This window comes from Camelina sativa, chromosome 19 (genome assembly GCF_000633955.1).
Source record: "Camelina sativa cultivar DH55 chromosome 19, Cs, whole genome shotgun sequence".
Taxonomy (NCBI): domain Eukaryota; kingdom Viridiplantae; phylum Streptophyta; class Magnoliopsida; order Brassicales; family Brassicaceae; genus Camelina; species Camelina sativa.
This window is the reverse complement of record NC_025703.1, coordinates 5,360,973-5,371,372: the sequence shown is the minus strand read 5'-3', so window position 1 is coordinate 5,371,372 and position 10,400 is coordinate 5,360,973. Positions and strand designations below refer to the sequence as shown.

Here is a 10,400-nt window from a genome sequence, read left to right as displayed (position 1 = left end):
AATCCAACTTTTGATTCTCCAAAAAAAAAAAAAAAAAAACACTGACTATGTATGAGAGTAGCTTCGAATCTCAAGGAAAACTATCAGAACATCCATAGTTAGAGCATCCTAATCCATAGCATGAGAGTGCATGATTTCATTGACAATTAAAACATACACGTGTCATGTGTTTAATAATGAATATTCTTTGTCTAAAAAACATATTGTTAGTGGAAATTCAAAGCGTTGACCAATCAACAAATTTTTAGTCTTTCCTCTCAAGTAAACGGAGCCGCCACCTCTTACCTCCACCACATGTTTCTCTTATTCTTCTTTTTTACTAGTAATAAATAATAATATTCTCTAGTCTACATATATATCATTACAAACTCATACGTTTTCTCGTCAAATGGATCACCAAGAGGAAGAAGAGGTCGAGATCCCTAACTACTTCATCTGCCCAATCTCACTTGAGATCATGAAAGATCCTGTCACAACCGTTTCTGGCATCACTTACGACCGTCAATGCATCGTTAAATGGCTCGAAAAGGTCCCCTCCTCTTGTCCCGTCACGAAGCAACCTCTTCCTTTAGACTCCGATCTTACTCCTAACCACATGCTTCGCCGTCTCATCCAGCACTGGTGCGTCGAGAACGAGACTCGTGGCGTCGTCAGAATCTCTACACCTCGAGCTCCTCCTGGCAAACCTAATGTCGTCCAGGAGATCAAGAATCTCAAAAAGTTCGGCCAAGAAGGTAGGAACCCGGTTATTTCGAATAACGTGGTTATTTGTGGATTTATTTTGGTTCGGGTTGGAGCTACAAAATTATAGTATGTCGGTTTTGGATTAATAAATATCAAAGTATGTATTAATAACTATTTCTAAGGAATTAAATAATTTTTTTTTTTTGATGTAAACTTAGCTAGCTAGAGGTCCAAAACAAAACTAAATCACATGTTAAGGTTAGATCAAATTAAGTTCAGCACGGTTATTGGTTTAAGACTAACAATTTTGGTTTGGTAATTTAAATCGTACAGCCTTAGGAAGAGAAGATACGTTGCAGAAGCTTGAAGTTTTGGCTATGGAGGGAAATAACAGGAGATTGATGTGTGAAGCTGGCGTACATAAGTCTTTGATCTTGTACGTAGTCAAGTGCACTAGCGAAGAAGATGAAGACGGACGACGTCGTATCAAAGGGCTAGATGAGTCTCTTCGTCTTCTTCACTTGATCGGTGTTCCATCAAACGACGCAAAAACAATCTTGATGGAAGACGATCGAATCATGGAATCGTTGACTTGGGTTTTACACCAAGAAGACTTCTTCAATAAGGCGTACACGATCTTGCTCTTGAGGAATCTGACTGAATACACTTCCTCTCATATAGTGGAGAGACTGAATCCCGAGGTTTTCAAAGGGATCGTAGGGTTTCTCAAGGGTGTAGTAAATAGTCTTAACCGGACGAGCCCTAGCGTGAGAGATACGGTACAATCTTCAAGGCCTAGCTTGGGAATAACGGAACCATCGAAACTTGATCATACTTTGGTCATCAAACAAGCGGTGACCTCCGCGCTGATGATTCTTTTAGAGACTTCTTCGTGGAGCCGAAACCGATCGATCCTTGTGGATCTCGGTGCGATTTATGAACTCATAGAACTCGAAATAAGTTACGCGGGCGAGAAGAGAATTACAGAACTTATGTTAGGAGTTTTGTCTCGTTTATGTTGTAGCGCGAACGGTAGAGCCGAGATCCTTGGTCATAGGAGCGGAATCGCGGTTGTGACAAAGCGGCTACTGAGGGTTTCACCTGCCGCAGACGATAGAGCTCTCTCTATCCTAAGCACTGTCTCAAAGTTCTCGCCAGAAAATATGGTTGTGGAAGAGTTGGTAAACGTCGGCACAGTAGAGAAGCTCTGTAACGTTCTAAGACTGGATTGTGGTCTGAACTTGAAGGAGAAAGCTAGAGAGATACTTAAAGATCATTTTGATGAGTGGAAGAAGTTTCCATGTATTGATATGACTCTAGTTACTAATCTTCTAAGCTCCTCACCCAAAGATCAACTCAACGAGTTTCACTCACGAGTTGGTGTTTAGCTTTCCTGTGTACTCGGATCAAGAATATTTATAATCTGCCGGGCACAACACATACTTAGCTACATACATAATAAAATAAAAATACTCACCATAGAGATTTCGATATATTTAAGTGTACGCATTCAATAAATCCTCCATCGACCTATTATATCAAAATAATGATGCATAAAGTTAAGCGATACAGTGATTAATCCTTTGTCAAGATCTGATTAAGCAAATGTAATTCCTTAAGTGTAACCAAAACCACTCTAAAACTTCTGTTTCACAGATTGTATAGACAGACATAACCAACAAGTAATTCTAATTGAAAATACACACACCCAATAATAGCCTTCTTAACTCCAAAACCAAAATTCAACAAAATCGAAATTAGAGGAGACTCCCACAAGTTTGGCATAAAAGACAGAGCTTATCGCCTTCGCATTCCACGGCCACGACCTCCACCGCGTCCTCTCCCCATTGCACCTGCAGCATCTCCCTGTGCGCTTTCCGACTGCAATTTACAACAATTATCAAAACAATATATACACATTTATCGCAACATACTAAAGAAAATGAGAGCATGTGTTATATACTTTAGGGTTCTTCACAGTTTCGTCCACACTTAGAATGAGGCAAGCCGCTTCAGTCGCAGCATTTATTGCGTTGATCTGCCAGAACAACGGGAATCAAATTATCAATAAACTTTCCAATGAAAGATATATCCACACAAGATATAAACATATTCATCACTGGCACAATAGTCTGACGAACGACAAGAGAGTGGAATTTAATAGAATCTTGAAATACCTTCACGACTGCTGGTTCCCAGACGAAGTTAGCAAAAGAATCTGCTATTCCACCGGTATTAATGTCCACTCCATAAGAAGCTCCTTCACCTGTTATAACACAGATATCATGAATGAAATTAAGCAGCTGCCCATCAAGATTAATATATCAAGCTTGTGACAGTGAGAGAAGTCTCACCGCTTTGCATGGCGTGTTTTTGTCTAAGTTTATTTAAGACATCAGTTGCATCAAATCCAGCATTGTCACATAACTGTCGTGGAATAACCTGTAGTACCACCACAACCAGTGTGAATTTAGATTTTTATGTATCATATGTCAACCAACAAATTTCAGATCCCGGGGGTCAAAGATCCTTCTTAGTTGTTTACTAAACTCCTCTTATACACAACAAGCGAACAGAAAATATGTCTTCTCTATAATGCTTAATAACACAGAACACTTTGAAAACTCTTTTTCTTTATATGCCCATATAAGTCAGAACTGTGAGATTTTCAGAAATTAATAGGCACAAAAGAAAAACATCCAAGCCAACCAGGAAGTGTACCTCCAGAGCCTTTGCATAGGAGTTGATGAAAAGCTGAGACTTCCCAGCAATTGTTCTAGAATGCTGCCTCAGGTACTTGCTTATCTCCATCTACAACCAGGAGGAAGGATTCAACCCTACATGCAAAACATAGATACTGAACCAAAGTGAATGGAGGACACTTACATCTATAGCTCCACCTCCAGGAACAACAGTTGAGTTCTTCACAGCTCTTCTCACAATCATAATCGCATCATGTAAACTCCGCTCAGCTTCTTCGATGAACTGCCATTAAAGTTTCAAAGGAATTCATATTTATGCTGATTAGTTTTGATTCATGAAGCTTCCAATATCTGATGTATACCTGATCAGCTCCACCACGGAGGACAATAGTTGCTGTACGGCCTGAAGGGCAACCACTGAATATATTAAACCTCTCCCCACCAACTTGTTTTTCCTCAAAAATCTCACAAGTTCCAAGAACCTGCATAGTTAACAACAACCTTTGATTCAGATGAATGAAATCAACAAGTCACTGAAAGCTAGTAAGCCTATCCAATAGCAAGCAAAGAAAATCTTTTTTTACGGGCCTCATCTATTATGTTGTTAACACTTGTCTGAACTGTTCCTCCAGCTGCAGCGGCCACACGGTTAAGATCTTCTTCCGCCACACGACCAGCACAGAAAATATCACGATCCGCAAAATACTGCAACAAAATGCCAAGTAAAACACAGTCAAGCTCCCTTGAGTGATACGAAAATGAAACACCAAATTGCAAGGTACCGTAGTGAACAATAACGATTGACAAGAGCAAACATATTCATACGTTTGAGGAAAATACACTACAAACGAACATACAATTGCAACTTTGAAGTGTTGCTCATGCTTAATAGTCTTACACTGAGAATTGCAAGACGATATTAACCTACCAATATAATCACGCTTTTAAGTTGCCAAATGATTTCACAAGAAATACAGATAGACGTCAATATTCAGCCTGACTATGCAAGCACATCCTCCGGTAGATGAGAAAAATAGAAAAAAAAAAAAAAAGATATAAACAAACCTGAGTAGCTAGATCACCAATAGCCAGTCGAGAAAGAACAACTTTTGCTCCACTCTCTACACATTTGTCTAGCTTGTCATAAATGATATTCCATTCCGCATCAACTATTGACTGGTACTGTGATGGATCTGACAGCCTGTGAACAATGGGTGGAGCCAAGTCAAATAAGGCGAAAAGATGCTTCATTGTAGGGGAAAAAATCAACATAAAGAGCCATAATGCCAACCTAATTTCAGCGTTTTCTTTCTCAGATTTCAACTCCAATTCGATGTTAAGCAAGAGAATTTTGGGGCTGAGAAACTTCTTTGGCTGTTGCTCAAAACCCGCATATGAGAATGTCTTTTTGAAAGCTACACCATCAACGAGGAAAGAGTCTCTCATATTGCCACCAGGAACCTGCAGAGAAAACCATGACATTAGCTTAGATGCATCACTAACCTGGCTTTACAGTATAGGCACAATGGGGAAAGTCTATAACAGGACTTGGATCTTGAAGAATCTCAATCAAAGACAAATTGTTATAGAAGTCAATCATATGGACCCTGTAGCACTAAGCCAATTCACACTTCCTCAAATTTAACTGGACCTAGGAATGAAATGCAATGGATAGAGGCAGAATGCTGCAGATGATTGAAACTAGAAAACACGAAAATGCTATCCTATTTGATTGCAAATAGCCATGTAGAAATCCATTGATAGATAAAATTGAAGTCGCAAGATAAACAGAACACAGCACAAAAACATTAATTGACATAATGCAAAGCCAGTTTAAAACATTCCCAGAAAGAAACAACAGATTTGTAGAATTAAAAAAACAAAAATGTGTGTTTACCTTCTTGATCCCAATCAGATTTAGCCTGTCGTCATTCCCAATAGCCATTACAGCATCAACAACCATTGTAGCAAAAAACTCCTTTTCCCCACCAATAAGCTTAGATGAAAGAGTAGTAGCAGCACATTTAGCCAACAAACCTTTCTTCTCCTCTACACTCTTCCCCTCGATGCTAACAGCGAGTGCTTTAACCTTCTCAATTGCCTACATCAATAAAAGAGTAGTGATTTTAAAGTGTTAAAAGATCCAACAATTAAAAAAAAATACTTGTAACTGTACTAACGAAAAGAAAAAGTACAAACCAAAGTGCAAGCAGTGCGGTAACTCCTGATTAAATTCTGAGCGTGAACACCATCCTCAATAAATGGCTTAGCCTCCTTCAAAAACTCTGCTGCTAGAAGAACAACAGTAGTTGTCCCATCACCCACCTATAACCAAACAACAGACCATTCAGAGTTCATAAACTCAATCATGCATTCTAAGATCTGAATACTGGATCGGACTTCATATATCCAAGATTTGGATCAGTAATTAGGTCAAAACCAGAATAGGGCACACAAAATCCAATTGGGAAAGTTTTTTGAAATTGAAAAAAAAAACGAGATTTCGAAATCAAATAAGACCTCAGAGTCTTGGGATTTGGCGATATCGACGAGGATCTTAGCAGCAGGATGAACAATATCGAGGAGCTTCATGATGGTAGCACCATCGTGGGAAATGGTGACGGATCCTTTATGGTCGTGAATGAGTTTGTCCATACCTCGTGGCCCGAGCGTGGTTCGAACCACATCTCCAACCGCCGTGCAAGCGTTGATGTTGCTCAGTAGCTGTGCTTTCCCTTGAGAAGTGTCTGTACCTTCCTTCAACAGTATGATCTGCGGTTGCTGTGCTCACGAATCCAAACCACAAAGTAGCGGCGCGTTAGTCAGTGACTTAGACATATATGTATGTAAAGGAGAGAGAGAGAGTGTAGATGCGACTTACCATCATCGACGCCATTGTCGATGCGTGAAGAGAGCTTCGTAGATTTGAAGAGAGTGAGAGAAATGGAGCAGAGCAGAGAGAGAGAGGGAGTTAGGGTTTAGGTCTTGTGTTATAAAGGAGCAACTAGATCGACCGATGTTCTTAGAACCGGACCGGGCGGTTGAACCGATAATTTCACTCAAAACGCAGCGTTTATGGCCCCGACTAACAAACCCCTGTTAAAAAAAGTAAGAAAAATTAAAAATTAAGCTAGTCAGAAATTTCTCCTCAACTTAGTAGACCCTTCAAGATTTATTTTTGTCTTTAAAAAACTCTGTTTTAAAAACTATCCTGAAGATTCAGAGATCGTTGATGGGGAGAAAAGTGTTTACTGTTTTTTATTGAATGGTGCGATTACAAAGTTTAAACAGACTACTAAAAGAACCTATACAACGATCTAAAACAATTATCGTTTAATTTAGAGATCGTTTGCTCTTGATACCATGTAAATGTTTGTTGAATTGATCAAATATATTGTGTACAGAGGTGGACTTATATACAAGTACAGACCTAGCTAGGTTATTAAGAAGAGAATGTCTGCATAATCTAATTTACATAAATAAAAGATATGAACGTATAATCAGGAAGTGATTGACCAAATCATTTGTCATGATTTACTCTTGATAATATCTACAACTGAACAAACTCTGAAGCTTGTGGAACAACTTGTAACTTCTTGTTACCTCATTATCCGTTTAATACATCCCCGTTATCGTATGTTAATCAAAATTCCTAAGTATTTTTTGCCGAATCATATAACTTGTCCCTTTACTTGGGCTCAAAGTACAAACGAAATTGTAATTAGACTAACTCATTCACAAAACAAAAGGGTGAGAGATTGAGAATGAGAGATTGAGAAGGAACGAGTCATCACATGCTAAAAGAAAGGAGAAGGTAGTTTGTGGCCGAAGAAAGCTGCCTCTTAAGGATGATACGGTGTACCATCAAATATAAACTTTAATTATTTAATTATATACAAAAAAAAAACCAGGTTTGATCGTAGTCTACCGGATTGTAATCTTCTTAAACGCCGTCATTCTCCGCGTCCAACAACACTCCTCACTTCACCTTTCTCTCGGTGGGTCGCTTTTAGAAACATTAACATAAGTGATAGCAGACTCTGAGATATATTTTGACGATCAAAACAACATTGTTTGACGATATGAGAGACTGTTCTCACAATTAGTTAGTTTAGTTCGCATTCTATCCATTATGAGATTATACATAAATTGCTGTTGTCATAGATTCGTTGAGAGATTGTTATGATTATGATTGACATAACGACTGCAGACCATTAACACTTGAATCAAAACATGTTTGCTTTATAAATTGTTGTTTTACTAGATTAACACCCGTGCTAGAGCACGGGTTGAAATTCATTTTATTTATATTGTAATTTTTATATAAAATATAATTTATTTGATTGTTTTTAAAAGTATTTTTGGATAAAACATTATGCAATAAAATCATATGCTAAATATGATAGCTTGAAAAAGACACATATTTTGTAAGTTTTATATTGTTAATGATTATAGATAAGTATTTGTGCTATAATATTGGTGAAATTTTATTTTATACAAAATTTTGTATATTTTATATTTTAAAATAAAAATTTAATATGTTGTATTAGGTTATTTATGTGAAATTTTCAACAATGTATATTCTACATCATGACTTGAATGTCATTATAAGATATAATTTTGTAAATTTGAATTTAAATATTCAAATTTTGACCCGCTACTCAGTAAAATTTTTAATTCAATAGATATTATTTCTAAAGAATAATATTACTAAAGCTTGAATATTTTATAGATTGAACAATTTATATTTGTTTTTAAAAATTTAACTTATGGTATATCCAGAAACTATTTTTTAATTATAATAAATAATATGATAATTTATTTGTTTCACAAAATAGACTCATATATAAAAATGAGAGGTGAAGTATAATGATAATTAACAAATTAATATGTTAGATATCTAAAGATTTTATTTGATGAATAATTTAATAAAAAAAATTAATATGGTAAGTTAGATGATATGATTCTTTAGAATATTCTCTTTAAGATTTTCGGTATAACATATTTGTAACCAATTAATCTATCATTAATCTATAACCTATTTGTAACCAACTTATTAAAATTATATAGTTTACAAAACAATGTTGTGTACTTCCGTTTTATTATAAAGGGGATATATGTATAGACTTTAACACTTGAAATAAGATAACGGATTTTTTGGGAAACCACCAAGACCACACACAGTGAAAACGCGGGCAGCAGATTTCTGTAGCTTCGGGGACTTGAGAAAGATACACTCATACACATACTTTTCATAATCATACCAGCACAAAAACGCTCTTGAATGTAGCCGTGTGTATAATGTTCAGTTAAGCCTATGCACCATTGCATGTCGCTTTCAAGAGTATGACCACCAAGGCGCAGTGCCGGTCCGGCATTTACTAGTGCTCTACCCAGAACTTAAAAAGTTTTTTTTTTTTAACAAACAAGTGCTTCGATTAATCAAACCGACACATTACAAAGATAAGGATAACATATCCCAAAGTTTAAGAGGTAACAAGCAAAGGCTTTCCCCAAAGCCATAAGCATGAATAAAAGTAAAGAAGACATCAAGAAAGAATCCATAATAGCTATGAAACAAAAGCTATAGAGCAGTTAGAGACAAGCGGAATCAAGGTTGCAAGATTGGACATTATTGATGAACTCGAGAGATGACAAATAGGTCACAGTCAAAAGACATTGTGTCGTTGATATGAGAAGCAGAGCCAAGGAGCTCGCCGGAGTGAGGAGCATTAGCCAAGTCAAGGCCATGGTCAGGGTTTGGGGAACAAAGGCCCGGATGGTGGTGGAGGTATTGGTATTGGTTTGCTTGAGGCATTGGTACTTGAAGCATTTGGCCGGAAATGTCGAAGGGTGATTGTTGGTGGAGAAAACTCTGAGACCATAATCACAACCTCGGTAACTTGCAATCATAACTGAAATGCCATGAGACTTCAAGAGCTTAGGAACAGTAAGGTTCACCATTTGAGCTAAAACCAGGGTTCGCAAGCAGCATGTGTAAAGCCTTGTCATAGTAGGTGGATCCTCTCTGCCATGAAAATGGTGATCAAGAATTCCACACAGAGTATGAAGTCGGTGAGATACTAGCAGATGAAAACCAGACCTGAGCTTCAGACGAGAGGTTGATTGTGGGGTTTTGTGGGCAGTAGAGCTTACAAAAGAAGTTACTAACAGGTGCAAAGAATAAGTGTAATACCGTGACAAACCAGGTGGATCCTCTCTGCCATGGAAATGGTGATCAAGAATTCCACACAAAGAATGTGATCGGCAATGCACGGACCTGGGAGCCGCAGACCTGAGCTTCATAAAGGGGGGGTGATTGTTGGGGGTTGAGAACACTTTGATAAATCCAGTTTCGGGAACCAGTAGACAATGTCACACACTGATCAATAACCATAGTTCTAACACACCCTATGAACATCCATGACAGCCTAGCTAAGTGGGTTCTCTGATGCAGTCTTCGAACACCGAGTATAACCAAATAATCTAGACTAAGTCGATGGGATAACAAAGGGTTAGATAGAGAGAGCCTGAGTTTTTGTAATTTGGGTGAATCCTCATGTAAAGCTAAAATGTCGATCTCAGATTTGAAGTTCAGATTTGAGAGTTGATGCGCACAGCGGCTGACCCGGGAGGTTGAGGTAAACTTCTTCGTCTCCGGTGAAAGCAAATACAGAGCCACCGTAGTCTCCGTCTCCGCCTGCCAAGGCTCGGGTGACGTTGGGGAAGAGAAATCTGCAGAAGCGATAACCATTCCGGATCGATAGCTAAAGAGACAAGGGGACTTGATTTCATTGGCAGTGAGGCTGAGTCGGAGTTTTGGAGAGAGGAGTTTAACAGTCTCCTCCGTCTTCTGAAGTCGGGTTTTAGCAAGCCTTTGCGTGAAACTGGTTGATTGGGGAGGATCTTTGTAGATTGAAAAACGGAAAACAAAAGGGGAAAAAAGGGAAAAAGAGATTGAAAAAAGAAGCTAAAGGAGCAAAGGAAGTAGAAAACGGAAGCTAAGGTCGAGAT

At 38.0% G+C, this 10,400-nt stretch overlaps 2 protein-coding genes across 2 annotated transcripts; one reads left to right on the top strand and one right to left on the bottom strand.

The window, feature by feature from the left end:
* LOC104764942 (E3 ubiquitin-protein ligase PUB24) lies at positions 364–2,177 on the top strand. Its single transcript, XM_010488550.2, has 2 exons — positions 364–734; positions 1,018–2,177. Exons 1-2 carry the CDS (start codon positions 389–391, stop codon positions 2,070–2,072), a joined length of 1,401 nt encoding a protein of 466 aa, XP_010486852.1. The 5' UTR covers positions 364–388; the 3' UTR covers positions 2,073–2,177.
* On the bottom strand, positions 2,252–6,378 carry LOC104764941 (T-complex protein 1 subunit eta). The gene is made up of 14 exons (XM_010488549.2): positions 6,268–6,378; positions 5,907–6,167; positions 5,586–5,711; positions 5,284–5,487; positions 4,678–4,847; positions 4,452–4,587; positions 3,975–4,091; positions 3,749–3,868; positions 3,571–3,669; positions 3,406–3,495; positions 3,039–3,126; positions 2,862–2,950; positions 2,648–2,722; positions 2,252–2,565 (listed from the first exon to the last, which is right to left on the bottom strand). The coding sequence occupies exons 1-14, from the start codon at positions 6,280–6,282 to the stop codon at positions 2,482–2,484; spliced, it is 1,674 nt and encodes a 557-aa protein (XP_010486851.1). The 5' UTR covers positions 6,283–6,378; the 3' UTR covers positions 2,252–2,481.

Bases quoted from the DNA above. Each gene is read 5' to 3' on its own strand.
- LOC104764942 (XM_010488550.2), top strand. From the start codon at position 389: ATGGATCACCAAGAGGAAGAAGAGGTCGAGATCCCTAACTACTTCATC. The intron at 735-1,017 runs GTAGGAACCCGG...TAAATCGTACAG, and splicing joins CAAAAAGTTCGGCCAAGAAG to CCTTAGGAAGAGAAGATACG.
- LOC104764941 (XM_010488549.2), bottom strand. The intron at 5,488-5,585 runs GTTTGTACTTTT...TTATTGATGTAG, and splicing joins ACCGCACTGCTTGCACTTTG to GCAATTGAGAAGGTTAAAGC. The intron at 3,127-3,405 runs GTACACTTCCTG...GTGGTACTACAG, and splicing joins CCTATGCAAAGGCTCTGGAG to GTTATTCCACGACAGTTATG.